General features: G+C 44.1%; 1 protein-coding gene across 9 annotated transcripts in view; it reads left to right on the plus strand.

Moving 5' to 3' along the window:
• Nucleotides 1–17,331, plus strand: part of amd1 (adenosylmethionine decarboxylase 1) — a 70,756-nt gene that overhangs the window by 7,493 nt on the left and 45,932 nt on the right. For 2 of the 9 annotated variants that reach the window (XM_078399902.1, XM_078399905.1), the window contains exon 2: nucleotides 7,311–7,481. The exons of 5 other annotated variants lie outside the window; for them this stretch is intronic. Coding sequence is in view for 1 of the 4 variants with exons in the window: in XM_078399905.1 (XP_078256031.1) it covers nucleotides 7,480–7,481 (2 nt within the window). In the remaining 3 variants the exon portion in view is untranslated. The remainder of the gene's footprint in view (nucleotides 1–7,310; nucleotides 7,482–17,331) is intronic. 2 more of the 9 variants (XM_078399901.1, XM_078399907.1) reach the window with 1 other exon arrangement.

Here is a 17,331-nt window from a genome sequence, read left to right on the forward strand (position 1 = left end):
GAAGGCCAACATTCCATTGGCTTTCTTCACTGCCTGCTGTACCTGCATGCTTCCTTACAGTGACTGATGCACTAGGACATCCTGATCTCATTGTACGTCCCCTGTTCCTAACTTGACACCATTCAGATAATACTCTGCCTTCCTATTCTTACCACCAAAGTGGATAACCTCACACTTATCCACATTAAACTGCATCTGCCCACTCACACAATCTGTCCAAGTCACCCTGCAATCTCATAGTATCTTCCTCACAGTTCACACTACCACCCAGCTTTGTATCATCTGTAAATTTGCTAGTTCGTGGGAAGTGCACCAGTTCATCGAGCGTGCGGGCCGACCGGACTTTGGAATTTTAAATAGTGGTGCCAAAAATGGTAGCGCCTGCATGTGTAATATATGCACAAGGAATTTCACTGTGCAGTTGCATATGTGACAAATAAAGCATTATTGAACCACATATTTTCATATCATCTGCAAACCTGGCGATAGAGTCTTCAATTCCCTCACCAAATCATTGGACTGGTGACCCTAACACCAACCCCTGCAGAGCACCAACAGTCTTTGGCAGCCAACTGGAAGAAGCCCCCTTTATTCCCATTCTTTGCCTTCTGTCATTCAACCAACTGCTGTCCGCTAGTATCTTCCCTTTCATGCCATGGGCTCTCATCTTGTTTGGCAGCCTCACATATGCAGTATTATCAAAGGCCTTCTGAAAATCCAGGTAAACACCATTTACTGATTTTCCTTTATCAATCCCACTATTTACTTCCTCAAAGAATTCCAACAGATTTGTCAGGCAAGTTTTCTCCTTCACAAAATCATGCTGACTTTGGCCTATTTTATCATGTGCTTTGGACTCGGAAGCCTCATCCTTAATAATGGATCTATAATCTTACCATCTACTGAAGCTAGGCTGAACTGAACAGTGGAGTGGTATTTGCAATTTTCCAGTCCTCTGGAACCTCCCTTGACTCTAGTGATTCTTGAAAGATTGTCACGAATGCCTCCACAATCTCTGAAGCTACCTTTCCAGAACCCTGGGGTGTAGGCTATCTGGTCCAAGTGACTTATCCACCTTCAGACCTTTCCGATTCCTAAGCACCTTCTATTTAGCAATAGCAACTCCAATAACTGCCCCCAGACTCTCTTGAATTTCAGGTACGTTGCTGGTGTCTTCTACTGAAGGCTGGCGCAAAATACATATTCAATTCATCTGCCATTTCTTTATTCCCCATTACCACTTCTACAGTATCATTTTCCAGTAGTCCAATCTCCACTCTTGTCTATCTTTTGCTTTTTTTCTATCTGAAGATACTTTTGCTATCCTCAAGTTTCCCACTAATCTTTGCAATATTATGCCTTTTAGTTTTTTGCCGTCTTTGACTTCCCTTGTCAGCCACAGTTGCCTCATTCTCCCCATAGAATCTTTCTTTGCCTTTGGGATGAAAAGATTATATATTTTGTTGGGTAAAGTACTTTGCCATAATTGTAGTTCGGCTACATTGCAAAATCCAATGAGCAGTTCCAATTGGCATTACTCTACAAAAGGCTGCCAGAGTTAAATTTGTAAATTTAAATATTTTGATCCAGTAAACCAGTGAATACTGCACCAGTTGTTTTGTTTTGAACAAGGAATTCCATGGAAATGTTTGTGACCCAACACAGCATTTCTGTTGCACAGAGCTTTGAATTTGTGATCTTGTCCTTCAGGGTCTTTATTTCATGCAGTGTGCTTTCCTTGAACTGGTGAATGGAAGTTAATCACCTGTTACATGCATTGTTAAATCATTTGCTTTCCTTGAACTGGTGAATGGAAGTTAATCACCTGTTACATGCAATGTTAAATCATTTAACATGAGGAAAGATGAGAGAAAAAGATTTTAAAATCCAATAGTCAACATGGATTTACGAAGGGGAAATCATGCTTGACAAATCTACTGGAATTTTTTGAGGATGTAACTAGGAAAATTGACAGGGGAGAGTCAGTGGATGTGGTGTACCTCGACTTTCAGAAAGCCTTCGACAAGGTCCCACATAGGAGATTAGTGGGCAAAATTAGAGCACATGGTATTGGGGGTAGGGTACTGACATGGATAGAAAATTGGTTGACAGACAGAAAGCAAAGAGTGGGGATAAATGGGTCCCTTTCGGAATGGCAGGCAGTGACCAGTGGGGTACCGCAAGGTTCGGTGCTGGGACCCCAGCTATTTATGATATACATTAATGACTTGGATGAAGGGATTAAAAGTACCATTAGCAAATTTGCAGATGATACTAAGCTGGGGGGTAGTGTGAATTGTGTGGAAGATGCAATAAGGCTGCAGGGTGACTTGGACAGGTTATGTGAGTGGGCGGAATCATGGCAGATGCAGTTTAATGTAGATAAGTGTGAGGTTATTCACTTTGGAAGTAAGAATAGAAAGGCAGATTATTATCTGAATGGTGTCAAGTTAGGAAGAGGGGATGTTCAACGAGATCTGGGTGTCCTAGTGCATCAGTCACTGAAAGGAAGCATGCAGGTACAGCAGGCAGTGAAGAAAGCCAATGGAATGTTGGCCTTCATAACAAGAGGAGTTGAGTATAGGAGCAAAGAGGTCCTTCTACAGTTGTACCGGGCCCTGGTGAGACCGCACCTGGAGTACTGTGTGCAGTTTTGGTCTCCAAATTTGAGGAAGGATATTCTTGCTATTGAGGGCGTGCAGCGTAGGTTCACTAGGTTAATTCCCGGAATGGCGGGACTGTCGTATGTTGAAAGGCTGGAGCAATTAGGCTTGTATACACTGGAATTTAGAAGGATGAGGGGGGATCTTATTGAAACATATAAGATAATTAGGGGATTGGACACATTAGAGGCAGGAAACATGTTCCCAATGTTGGGGGTGTCCAGAACAAGGGGCCACAGTTTAAGAATAAGGGGTAGGCCATTTAGAACGGAGATGAGGAACAACTTTTTCAGTCAGAGAGTGGTGAAGGTGTGGAATTCTCTGCCTCAGAAGGCAGTGGAGGCCAGTTTGATGGATGCTTTCAAGAGAGAGCTGGATAGAGCTCTTAAGGATAGCGGAGTGAGGGGGCATGGGGAGAAGGCAGGAACGGGGTACTGATTGAGAGTGATCAGCCATGATTGCATTGAATGGCGGTGCTGGCTCGAAGGGCTGAATGGCCTACTCCTGCACCTATTGTCTATAATAGTGGGAACTTGTAATGCACAGGGCTGGGTCATGCCAGCCTGAGACCTCCAGCTTCAAATTGCCCACCCAAGGCCAGATTTGAAGTACCTGTATGGCTGGCCCTCTTTACTCTGGAGCAGCTGGTTTGAATAATGACTAGACCTTCGGCAGTGCAGGGCAGAGGCCTATTTTTGAAACTTCCCTGACAAAGACGAGGATATTGCCAGGAATTGAGTAGCCCGGATGTAGGGTGTAAGTTGTAGCAGGAGTTAAAACTGGCATAAAGGGAACTATGAAGGCATGAGACGGGAGCTGGCCAAGGTAGACTGGAAAGGGATCCCAGCAGGAATGATGGTGGAACAGCAATGGCAGGACTTTCTAGGCATAATCCGGAAGATGCAGGATCATTTCATTCCAAAATGGAAGAAAGATTCTAAGGGGAGTAGGAGGCAACCGTGGCTGACAAGAGAAGTTAAGGATGGAATAAAACTAAAAGAAAAGATGTATAACACGGCAAAGAGTAGCCGGAAGCCAGAGGATTGGGAAACTTTAACAGGACAACAGAAGGTAACAATACGGGCTGAAACGATGAAGTACGAGGGGAAGCTGGCCAAGAATATAAAGGACAGTAAAAGCTTCTTTAGATATGTTAAGAGAAAAAGAGTAGCAAAGTCAAATGTGGGTCCCTTGAAGGCAGACACGGGTGAAATTATTATGGGTAACAAGGAAATGGCAGAAGAGTTGAACAGGCACTTCGGATCTGTCTTCACTAAGGAAGACACAAACAATCTCCCAGATGTACTGGAGGACAGAGGATCCAGGGGGGTAGAGGAACTGAAATAAATTTTCATTAGGCGAGAAATAGTATTGGGTAGACTAATGGGACTGAAGGATGATAAATCCCCTGGGCCAAATGGCCTGCATCCCAGGGTCCTCAGGGAGGCGGCTCTAGAAATAGTAGTGATCATTTTGGTGATCATTTTCCAATGTTCAATAGATTCAGGATCAGTTCCTGTGGATTGGAGGATAGCTAATGTTATCGCACTTTTCAAGAAGGGAGCGAGAGAGAGAAAACGGAATTACAGACCAGTTAGCCTGACCGGTGGTGGGAAAGATGCGGGAGTCGATTTTTAAAGAGGTAATAACTTTGCTTTTGGATAGCAGTAAAAGGATAAGTCCAAGTCAGCATGGATTTATGAAAGGGAAATTTTGCTAGACTAATCTTCTGGAATTTTTTGAGGATGTGACAAGTAAAATGGTCGAAGGGGAGCCAGTGGATGTAGTGTATCTATACTTTCAGAAAGCCTTTGATAAGGTCCCGCACGGGAGATTGGTGATTAAAATTAGAGCACATGATATTGGGGGTAGAGTTTTGTCATGGATAGAAAATTGGTTGGCAGACAGGAAGCAAAGAGTAGGAGTAAACTGGTCCTTTTCAGAATGGCAGGCAGTGGCGAGTGGAGTGCCGCAGGCTCGGTGTTGGGGGCGCAACTGTTTACCATATATATTAATGATTTGGAAGAGGGAATTGGAAGCAACACTAGCAAGTTTGCAGATGACACAAAGCTGGGTGGCAGTGTAAACTGTGAAGAGGATGTTAGGAGGTTGCAGGGTGACCTGGACAGGTTGAATGAGTGGACAGATGCGTGGTAGATGCTGTATAATATAGAATAATGTGAGGTTATCCACTTTTGGCAGCAAAAACAAGGAGGCAGATTATTGTCTCAATGGTGTTAAGTCAGGTAAGGGGGAGGTGCAGCGAGACCTGGGTGTCCTTGTACACCAGTCACTGAAAGTTGGCGTGCAGGTACAGCAGGCAGTGAAGAAAGCTAATGGCATGTTGGCCTTCATAACGAGAGGATTTCAGTTGTACAGGGCCCTGGTAAGACCACATCTGGGGAATTGTGTACAGTTTTGGTCTCCTAATTTGAGGAAGGGCATCCTTGTAATTGAGGCAGTGCAGCGTAGGTTCACGAGATTGATCCCTGGGATGGCGGGACTGTCATATGAGGAAAGATTGAAAAGACTAGGCTTGTATTCACTGGAGTTTAGAAGGATGAGAGAGGATCTTGTAGAAACATATAAAATTATAAAAGGACTGGGCAAGCAAGATGCATGAAAAATGTTCCTAATGTTATCATATCATATATATACAGCCGGAAACAGGCCTTTTCGGCCCTCCAAGTCCGTGCTGCCCAGTGATCCCCACACATTAACATTATCCTACACCCACTAGGGACAATTTTTTTTTTTTAACATTTACCCAGCCAATTAACCTACATACCTGTACGTCTTTGGAGTGTGGGAGGAAACCGAAGATCTCGGAGAAAACCCACGCAGGTCACGGGGAGAACGTACAAACTCCTTACAGTGCAGCACCCGTAGTCAGGATCGAACCTGAGTCTCTGGCGCTGCATTCGCTGTAAAGCAGCAACTCTACCGCTGCGCTACCGTGCCACAGTGTTAGAATAAAGGGGGGGGGGGGCATTTAAAACTGAGGTGAGAACAAACTTTTTCACCCAGAGTTGTGAATTTGTGGAATTCTCTGCCACAGAGGGCAGTGGAAGCCAAATCACTGGATGGATTTAAGAGAGAGTTGGATAGTGCTTTAGGGGCTAGTGGAATCAAGGGACATGGGGAGAAGGCAGGCACGGGTTATTGATTGGGGGTGATCAGCCATGATCACAATGAATGGTGGTGCTGGCTCGAAGGGCCGAATGGCCTCCCCTGCACCTATTTTCTATGTTTCTATCTCAAAGCAGAGTTTTCCAATAGGATATTTAAGCTGTAAAAATAGAATACACACCCTGAAAGGAGATTTGCCAGGCCTTTGGCATATTGAGTGGGAATATAATTTGAAAGCATGGTGAATAGAAGATTATTACATTTAAATGATTGGAGTGTTAGATATAATTCATTTTGAGAGCAAAAATAGCTGATTAACTGGATAAACTACAGGCAAAGGGGTCTGGTGTTGCTGCCCGCTGATTCAAAAGGCAAATAAATGTGGCACAGCGTTAGAGTTGCTGCCTCGCAGCGCCAGCGACCTGCGTTCAATCCTGACTATGGGTGCTGTCTGTGCGGAGTTTTTGAGACCTCCCTCTGTGTGGGTTTTCTCCGGGTGCTCCAGTTTCCTCCCATATCCCAAAGATGTGCAGTAGGCTAATTGGCTTCTGTAAACCGCCCCTAGTGGGCAGGACATAAAACTAGCATGAGCAGATGATCGATGGTTGGAGTGCTCAGTGGGCTGGAGGGCCTGTTTCCACGCTTATCTCTCAGAGTGGGGGGGGGGGGGGGCAAGGCAAAGGCAATATAAATTTGCAGCTCCTGTACAGAGGAGTTGTCTGCATATTAATTTCTCTTTGCTGTTGTTAAAAGCATCACCAAATCAAGTCAAGTCAACTTTATTTGTCACATACATATATGCAAGATGTGCAGTGAAATGAAAGTGGCAACGCCTGCGGATTGTGCTAAAGTACAAAACAATAGGAGAAAAAAAAATTCACACAAATTTTTTTTTAATACAGTGAATTAAATTAGTCTCTGGTGATATGAGAGTTAACAGTCCTGATGGCCTGTGGGAAGAAACTCCGTCTCATCCTCTCTGTTTTCACAGCGGAGGCGTTTGCCTGACCGTAGCAGCTGGAACAGTCCTTTGCTCGGATGGACAAATGTGTTGAGTAATGTTTTTTTCAAAGGTTTGTTTGTTTGTTGGGCTCAAATTATGGGAAAATAAATAACTGCAGGAATTGACAAATCAAAAATATAGCCATCAGAAAATTTGGTCAACTCATGATGAAAGGTATTCTTAATTTTTGTTGACTTTATATGAATTAAATAAACTTGAAAGATGCTCCTTGCCCAATTTTGAAACAATCTTACCCAAAGTTTTATTCGGGTAAAGTTGTTATTTAATTAAAAAAATAAGCCCTTTTGGACATGGGAGAGAACCTTTATTTGTTTACCTGAGTGCATTTGCTGCATCTTGGGGGGGAATTGATCTACACACTCTGTATGCCCAAGCTATTGCATATTTGTTCAAGATCAAGTCATTCTACACTATCAGCTCTTAAGTCCATGGTTTTGGGAGAGTCTGAAATCTTTGCGTTTAAACTTTAATGAAGTTTTTTTATTCATTCTCAGGCTATCGACATACCTGACGAGGCTGGCATTTATTGCCCATCCCCAATTGCCCTTCAGAAGGTGGTGGTGGGTCGCTGCCTTGAGCTGCTCCAGTCCATGTGATCAAGGTGCTCCCACAATGCTGTTGAGTTTAAAGACTCCATTATTCAGTGGTGGAGGGAATCAGTAAATGTAAATTATTATTTTTTGCCTTTTTGATGTCAAAGGATAGAATTTCTGTTGAAAATCTTTTAGACTTTCATTGTATCTTCAGAAGGTTCATCAAAGCCTCGTTCTCTTGTCATTTACTAGAACCCCACATGAATTACCCATGCAGAACTCCAAATTGACAATTAAATCAGCATTTTTCTTCACAAATCATTTTTAATTCAATATGATGAATTACTAATGTGCCATTTTTTGTGCTTGGTCTGTTTAATAGCATATTTTCTAATGTAGCTACCTGACATGGAATATGGTTGTGCACAAGAAATGTTTAAATGTGTGAATGTATTGTTGCTTTACTTTCACAACAGGAAATATTTCATCTCATATATCCCTCGATCCCAAAATATAATTGGGTAGTCCAGTAGTTTGGCTATTTAAAATTAATAATAATTTTGCTCAATTATTTTTCCCTCAAACGTTGGCCATCATGGTTCACTGGGTGCAAATAGGTTTTGGCTGTTTTAAAACCGGGGTGGTGCCGCGAGGTCAGCCTCGCCTACAGTCTGTCTTTTTCTGGTTATTTTTGGTGTGTTTAGAAAGTGTTTGTTAATGTTCTCTGGTTTGTTTTATGTTGGGGAGGGGAACGGGGGAAATCTTTTTTCAATCTCTTACCTTGCCAGAGATGCAATTGTTTTCCGGATCGTATCGCCGGTCACTCTGCGGCCTACGATCGTGGAGCTGGAGGCCTTGCTCGGGACTGACTGTGAGCCCCACCGCGGGGCATGGACTTACCATTGGAACCGATTCCTTGCCTAGATCGACGCTTCAACATCGAGGAGCTCGCCGTCTCGGGTTGAGACCAACATCAGGAAGCTCCGAAGCCGCACGAGGTTCGACAAGTCCCGAGCCGGGGTAGATCGCCCGGCGCGGGGGAGATGAGATTCTCCCCCCCCACCCCACCCCATCGATGCAGGAGCTTGATTGCCCCGACAAGGAAGGCCCGCCGCCGTCTACGGGAGTCAAGATCGTCCCATTAATAGAAGGTTCGAGGCCGCTGGAGGACAAAGAAGGGAGAGATTGAACTTTTTTTCGCCTTTCATCACAGTGAGGAATGCGGAGGAATCACTGTGGTGGATGTTCATGTTAAAATGTGTGTTCTGTTGCTTTTTTATTGGAATGACTATGACAAATGAAATTCGTCGTATGTTGCACAACATCCTTGGCTAATAAAGCATGATTATGATATCATGCAGTTATCATTTCAGGGTTAAAATTGAACTGTTCAAGGAGAAAGGATGTCATTACCAAGTTTGATTGAAGATTGTAATAACCCATGTCCAAGTATTTAATTTCCCCAGCTGAGATCCCATGCTTGCTGTCAACTACAAACCAGTGTATCTTAAGATTAACCAGGCAAAGACATTACCTAGTTTTGTGATCGAACTTGATATTTCTCTCGCATCCCAAAGCCAAATGCTGTGCCTTTGAAATGTCTGAAGAAGGGTCCATTCCTGAAACAACACTTATCCACATACTCAGTCTGAAGGAGGGTCCCGACCCGAAACACATCCTATCCATGTCCTCCAGAGATGTTGCCTGACCCGCTGAATTACTCTAGCACTTTGTATTTTGTAAATCAGCATTTGCAGTTACTCTAAAGCCGGATACTTGGTGAAACATAGAAAATAGGTGCAGGAGGAGGCCATTTGGCCTTTCGAGCCAGCACCACCATTCATTGTGATCATGGCTGATCATCCACAATCAGTAACCCGTGCCTGCCTTCTCCCCATATCCCTTGATTCCACTAGCCCCTAGAGCTCTATCTGACTCTCTTTTAAATTCATCCAGTGAATTGGCCTCCACTGCCTTCTGTGGCAGAGAATTCCACAAATTCACAACTCTCTGGGTGAAAAAGTTTCTTCTCACCTCAGTTTTAAATGGCCTCCCCTTTATTCTTAGACTACTCTGCATTCAGTTTCTCCCCGGCTCCTAATTTCAGCTTCAGTCTCCTGCTTTTCCCTGGTGAGACTAAGGTGCTATCTTAAAGATAGCAAATGAAACTAGAGCTGTTGAAAATTATTACTTATCACTTTCCACGAAGCAAAATCCACACACAAGGTCATAAGCGATAGACAATAGATGCAGGAGTAGGCCATTCGGCCCTTCGAGCCAGCACCGCCATTCAATGTGATCATGGCTGAATTAGGCCATTCGGCTCATCTAGGCTACTCTGCCATTCAATCATGGCTGATCTATCTCCCCCTCCTAACCCCATTTTCCTGCCTTCTCCCCATAACCCATGACACCAGTCATAATCAAGAATTTACCTATCTCTGTCTTTTAAAAAAAAGCTATTTACTTGGCCTCCACAACCTTCTGTGGCAAAGTATTCCACAGATTCACCACCCTCTGACTAAATAAATTCCTCTATCTCCTTCCTAAAAGAACGTTCTTTAATTCTGAGGCTATGACCTCTAGTCCTAGACTCTTCCATTCGTGGAAACATCCTCTCCACATTCAATCCATCCAAGCCTTTTACTATTCAGTACGTTTCAATGCGGTCCCCCCCCTCATTCATATATACTCCAGCGAGTACAGGCCCAGTGCTGTCAAATGCTCATCATTCTTGTAAACCTAATCTGGACCCTCTCCAGAGCCAGCATATCCTTCCTCAAATATGGTGCCCAAAATTGCTCACAATACTCCAAATGCAGCCTGACCAGTGCCTTATAGAGCCTCAGCATTACATCCCTGTTTTTGTATTCTAGCCCTCTTGAAATTAATGTTAACATTGTGTTTGCTTTCTTTACTACCAATTCGATTTGCAGATTAACCTTTTGGGAATCTTGCACCAGCATTCCCAAGTCCCTTTGAACCACCGATTTCTGGAGGTTGGTCGACAAATCGATATTTTAACTCTTTCCCAGGCTATTAAATCATCTGGTGTCTGCAGCCTTTGACTTTATCTAAAACTATTTCTGTAAAAGAAAATATCAAAACATGAAATTGAAGGTCAATTGGATTCCTACTTGAAAGATTCTGTGACCATGACTTAAGGTGCATTAATGATTCTTTTATATAACATATAAAACATATATAACATATAACAACTACAGCATGGAAACAGGCCTGTCCGGCCCTACCAGTCCACGCCGACCATTCTCCCTGACCTAGTCTCATCTACCTACACTCAGACCATAACCCTCCAATCCCCTCCTATCCATATACCTATCCAATTTACTCTTAAATAATAAAATCGAGCCAGCCTCCACCACTTCCACCGGAAGCCCATTCCATACAGCCACAACCCTCTGAGTAAAGAAGTTCCCCCTCATGTTACCCCTAAACCTTTGTCCCTCAATTCTGAAGCTATGTCCCCTTGTTGGAATCTTCCCCACTCTCAAAGGGAAAAGCCTACCCACGTCAACTCTGTCCGTCCCTCTCAAAATTTTAAAAACCTCTATCAAGTCCCCCCTCAACCTTCTACGCTCCAAAGAATAAAGACCCAACCTGTTCAACCTCTCTCTGTAGCCTAAGTGCTGAAACCCAGGCAACATTCTAGTAAATCTCCTCTGTACCCTCTCCATTTTGTCGACATCCTTCCTATAATTTGGCGACCAGAACTGCACACCATACTCCAGATTCGGCCTCACCAATGCCCTGTACAATTTCAACATTACATCCCAACTTCTATACTCGATGCTCTGATTTATAAAGGCAAGCATACCAAACGCCTTCTTCACCACCCTATCCACATGAGATTCCACCTTCAGGGAACAATGCACAGTTATTCCCAGATCCCTCTGTTCCACTGCATTCCTCAATTCCCTACCATTTACCCTGTACGTCCTATTTTGATTTGTCCTACCAAAATGCAGCACCTCACACTTATCAGCATTAAACTCCATCTGCCATCTTTCAGCCCACCCTTCCAAAAAGCCCAAGTCTCTCTGTAGACTTTGAAAATCTACCTCACTATCAACTACTCCACCTATCTTAGTATCATCTGCATATTTACTAATCCAATTTGCCACACCATCATCCAGATCATTAATGTAAATGACAAACAACAGTGGACCCAACACAGATCCTTGGGGCACTCCACTAGACACTGGCCTCCAACCTGACATACAATTGTCAACCGTTACCCTCTGGTATCTCCCATTCAGCCATTGTTGAATCCATCTTGCAACCTCATTATTAATACCCAACGATTTAACCTTCTTAATCAACCTTCCATGTGGAACCTTGTCAAATGCCTTACTGAAGTCCATATAGACAACATCCACAGCCTTGCCCTTATCAATTTCCCTGGTAACCTCTTCAAAAAATTCAAGAAGATTAGTCAAAGATATATATCGTCTTAAATGGACTAGCAAGCTCTTTGATAAAGTTCTGCATGATAAGCTGTTCTGGAATGATGGATCATGCGAGATCAAGGTCCAGCTAGTTGACTGATTTAAAAAATTAGCTTCAAGGTAGGAAACGCGATGGTGGAAGGTTGTTTTTTGGACCAACGGCCTGTGACTAGTGGTGTGCCTTGGATCAGTACTGGACCCAATGCTGTTTGTCATCTATCAACGATTTTTATGAGATTGTACAAGGAATGATTAGTAAGCTAACAGATGACATCAAATTGGTGGCATTGTAGAAGGTGAAGATGTTTATCAAGAGTTATAGCAGGATCTTGATCAGCTGGACAAATGGGCTGAGGAAAGGTAAATGGTATTTAATTCAGTTAAGTGTGAGGTGTTGAATTTTGGGAAGTCAAACCAGGGCAGGACTTTCAAAGTGATTGGTAGGGGCCTGGGATGTGTTATAGGGTAGAGGAATCTAGGCGTGCAGGTACATAGTTTCCTGAAAGTGCCATCACAGGTAGACACGATAGTGAATGTGGCTTTTAGAACATCGGCCTTCAGTTGAGGATTGGTGTAGAAGTTTAGGACAAGTTAGCAGTTTGTACAAAACGTTGAGGCAGCCCTTGGAGTATTGAGCTCAGATTTGGTCATCCTGATACTGAACAAAATGCCTTTAAACTGGAAGGAATGAAGAGAACATTTATGAGAATTCCTGAGACCACCTGGCCAATCGATCAAGATCAATGTTTCACAACCTTCTTCACTATCTGCAAAACCACCCATTTTTGAATCATCTGCAAACTTGCTAATCTTGACGTGTATGTCCTCATCCAAATCATTGATATAGATGACACACAATAACGGGCCCAGCATCGAGCCCTGGGCACATGACTAGTCACAGACCTCCAGTCTGAGAAGCAACCTTCCCCCATCACCCTCTGCTTCCTTCCATGCAGCCAATTTTCTATCCATTCAACTATCTCTCCTTGGATAGGGACTGACGATGTAGAGTCACTGTGGATAGAATTGAGGAATTGTAAACGTGGGAAGACAGTCATGGGAGTTATCCACAGACCCCCAAATAATAGCCTGGATCTAGGGTGCAAGTGGCAGCAGGAGTTAAAATTGGCATGTAACAAAGGTAATGCCACAGTGGTTATCAGAGATTTCAATATGCAGATAGACTGGGAAAATCAGGTTGGTTCTGGACCCCAAGAAAGGGAGTTTGTAGAGTGCCTCCGAGATTGATTCTTAGAGCAGCTTGTACGGGAGCCTATTTGAAGACAATTCTGGATTTGGTGTTGTCCAATGAAACAGATTTAATAAGGGAACTCAAGGTAAAGGAAGTAATCATAATATGATAAGTTTTAATCTGCAATTTGAGAGGGAGAAGGTTAAATCAGAAGTGTCAGTGTTGCAGTTGAACAAAGGGGACTATGAAGGCATGAGAGAGGAGCCTTCATTAGGCGAGAAATAGTATTGGGTAGACTAATGGGACTGAAGGTTGATAATTCCCCAGGGCCTGATGGTCTGCATCCCAGGGTACTCAAGGAGGTGGTTCTAGAAATCGTGGATGCATTGGTGATAATTTTCTAATGTTCTATAGATTCAGGATCAGTTCCTGTGGAATGGAGGGCAGCTAATGTTATCCCACTTTTCAAGAAAGGGGCGAGAGAGACCAGTTAGCCAGATATCAGTGGTGGGGAAGATGCTGGAGTCAATGATTAAAGTAATAACGGTGCATTTGAATAGCAGTAAAAGGATTGGTCCAAGTCAGCATGGATTTATGAAGGGGAAATCCTGCTTGACTAATGTTCTGGAATTTTTTGAGGGTGTGACAAGTAAAATGGATGAAGGAGAGCCCGTAGATGTAGTGTATCTGGACTTTCAGAAAGCCTTTGATAAGGTCCCACACAGGAGATTAGTGGACAAAATTAGAGCACATGGTATTGGGGGTAGGGTATTCAGACCTTCCGAATTTGGCGGAAAGTTTCCGCTTTTTTATTTCATTTCCGCCATTCTGATTTCGCCTCACATTTTTCCGCAAAACACATGCCTCGCCCCGCCACTTGCTCACTTTGCCTCTGGCCTCACCGCTAGCCACGCCTCACCTCGCCGCTGGCCCCGCCTCGCTGCGGAGCGTGAGGCCTGTTGGTGTTGAGAGGGGATGGGAGGGTGTGGATTTGGGGGGAAAGGGTGGAGGGGACATGGACCGTTGTGATTTGCTGTTGAAGACCACTGGAGCAAGTATGTCTTCAATTAAATAAGGTGTATGCGGGTTTTTTAAATGAAACTCTTTCTTCATAACTTAGTCATACATCTTCAGACCAATGTTCTTTAATTCAACACCAAGGGAATTGGGATGTGTAAGGAAAAAGCAAAATAGAAAAAACAAAACAATTTTTCTTTGTGTTGTAAAAAGTATTTCTGTTCAATAACCTTTCTATAATAGAATATACTTATGATAGGCCTGACATTGTACATGTAGTCGAAGAACTACAGACTGTTGGAAATAATAGTCGTTTTTATAATATATATTAATGATTTGGATGATGGAATTAAAAGTGACACTTGCTGATGACACAAAGCTGGGTGGCAGTGTGAACTGCGAACTGCGAAGAAGATGCTAAGAGGTTCCAGGGTGACTTGGACAGGTTGAGTGAGTGGGCAGATGCAGTATAATGTAGATTAATGTGAGGTTATCCACTTTGGCAGCAAGAACAAGGAAGTAGATTATTGTCTCAATGGTGTCAGATTAGGAAAAAGGGAAATACAACGATACCTGGGTGTCCTGGTACACCAGTCACTGAAAGTAAATATTCAGGTACAGCAGCTAATGAAGAAAGCTAATGGCATGCTGGCCTTCATAGCGAGAGGATTTGAGTAGAGGAGTAAAGGGGTCCTTCTGCAGTTGTACAGGGCCCTGGTGAGACCACATCTGGAATAATGTGCAATTTTGGTCTCCTAATTTGAGGAAGGACATCCTTGCTATTGAGGCAGTGTCGCATAGGTTCATGAGGTTTATCCCCGGGATGGCGGGATTGTCATACGAGGAAAGATTAGAAAGACTGGGCTTGTATTCATTGGAATTTAGACAGATGAGAGGGGATCTCATAGAAATGTATAAAATTGTTAAAGGACTGGAGAAGCTAGATGCAGGGAAAAAAAGGGTTACTTGAAGATGGAGAAGTCAATGTTGAATATTCATCCTGCTGGGTTGTAAACTGGGTTGTATCGACAATATTGAATATTGATACCGCTGAGTTGTAAGGTGCCCAAGCAAAGTATGAGTTGGTGTTCCTCCAATTTACACTGGGCCTCACTGACAATGGAGGAAGCCCAGGACAGAAGGCTTTCTGTGTGGGAATGGGAGAGGGGAGTTAAAGTATTTATGGAGCGGGAAATAGACAATAGGTGCAGGAGGAGGCCGTTCGGCCCTTCGAGCCAGCACCGCCATTCAACGTGATCATGGCTGATCATTCTCAATCAGTACCCCGTTCCTGCCTTCTCCCCATACCACCTGACTCCGCTATCCTTAAGAGCTCTATCTAGCTCTCTCTTGAATGCATTCAGAGAATTGGCCTCCACTGCCTTCTGAGGCAGAGAATTCCACAGATTCACAACACTCTGACTGAAAAAGTTTTTCCTCATCTCAGTTCTAAATGGCCTACCCCTTATTCTTAAACTGTGGCCCCTTGTTCTGGACTCCCCCAACATTGGGAACATGTTTCCTGCCTCTAACGTGTCCAACCCCTTAATAATCTTAACATTTCGATAAGATCTCTTCTCATCCTTCATAGGTCTAGGCGGACTGAGCGAAGGTGTTGAGCAAAAGGATGGCGAGCCTGCAGTTTTGAGACACTACCTCTTGTACCAGGCGTGTGAATTTTCCGCGGATTTCCTTGTTTTTAAAATCCATTTTCCTCGCTTTTTGCATGATTTCCACATGTTTCACTTTGCCAAAATCGAATTTACCAACAGAAATCAAATCGGGAAAAAAAAAGAAAACAAAGATGTATAGACTTGTAATGAACACTAGGGTTCCGCTAGAGGTCGCTAGGGGTTCCACGAGAAATCCCCGCGCCTTAGAAGTCTCCCTGAAAATGTGGCACCGAGGCTGGGCAAGGCAGCCAGTCTCAACCTCATCGGGACTTCCAGGGCCGATCGGTGGGTTGAATTTGCTACCTGTGGCCGGGGCTCTGGAAATCCAGCCCAGCCGGAGCCAGCAAATCTATCCCCATCACCGACTTCCTTGGCCGGCTGGATAAACCAGCAAAGCTCTGGAACCAAGAGTGCCAGAAAACCGGTTGTGGAATTGTAATGAGTAAATATTAAATTTAAGTGCAAGATTATATAACTAAATTAATTAAGACTGGATTAAAATATAAAATGCGGCAGAAAAGCCAACCACCACCTTTTTGGGCTGATTATCAATTAATGTGCAAATTTACTTAAATGTTATTAGTATACAGTGACATATTCACATTATTTCATAATGTCTGTTTTTACTTTGAATTGCACTAAAAGAGGCTTGAAATGGGTAATTTTGCGTGTAAATTTTCTGTTTTTTTTTTTACCCCTGCTGTACGCCTCGTGCAAGCACAAGGCTCTTTTTCTCTTTTTTTTGTTAACCTCACTCACATGCCTGATGTACAAAACCATGCTTACTATCCCTAATCAGCCCTTGCCCATCCAAATGCCTGTATAACCTATCCTCAGAATACTCTTGTAACTTTCCAACTACGGATGTTAAGCTCACCAGCATTTTCCCTGCGGCCCTTCTTGAATAGAGGCACAATATTTGCCACCCTCCCGTCTTCCGGCACCTCTTCCGTATTTAAAGACGACTCGTAAATTTCAACAGGGGCTCCCGCAATTTCCCCTCTAGTTTCCCACAATGTCTCCAGATATATCTGATCAGGCCCTGGAGATTTGTCTATCTTCATACACGTAAAATACCTTCAGCACCTTTTTGGTTGTAACAGTGACTGCTCTCAAGACACTTCTAAGGCAGATCCAACATAATCCTGATGAAGGGCCATAGGGTCTACTGCTGCGGCTCTCTGGCAGTCTGTTGTCTTTTTTTCTTTTTTTTTTGTTTGTGTCGGTGTTGGGATGGTTTTTGTTTCTGTTTTTGGCTGTGTATGGGTGGTGGGGGGCGGGGGGAAATCTTTCTTTTATTGGGTCTCTTCCCCGGGGCGCGGCTCGGCTGCGGGCCTTAACATCGCCGGCTCGGCTGCGGGACTTAACATCGCCGGCGTGGCTCGGCCGCGGGACGTTTCAGTGCCCGGTGCGGCTCGGCTGCGGGCCTTAACATCGCAGGCGCGGCTCGGCCGCGGGACGTTTCAGTGTGCGGCTCGGCCGCGGGACGTTTCAGTGCCCGGTGCGGCTCGGCCGCGGGACGTTTCAGTGCCCGGTGCGGCTCGGCCGCAGGACGTTTCAGTGCCCGGTGTGGCTCGGCCGCGGGACGTTTCAGTGCCCGGTGCGGCTTGGCCGCTGGACTTAACATCGCCCGG

The sequence above is a fragment of the Rhinoraja longicauda genome, chromosome 5 (assembly GCF_053455715.1).
Source record: "Rhinoraja longicauda isolate Sanriku21f chromosome 5, sRhiLon1.1, whole genome shotgun sequence".
In the NCBI taxonomy this organism is placed as follows: Eukaryota; Metazoa; Chordata; class Chondrichthyes; order Rajiformes; family Arhynchobatidae; genus Rhinoraja; species Rhinoraja longicauda.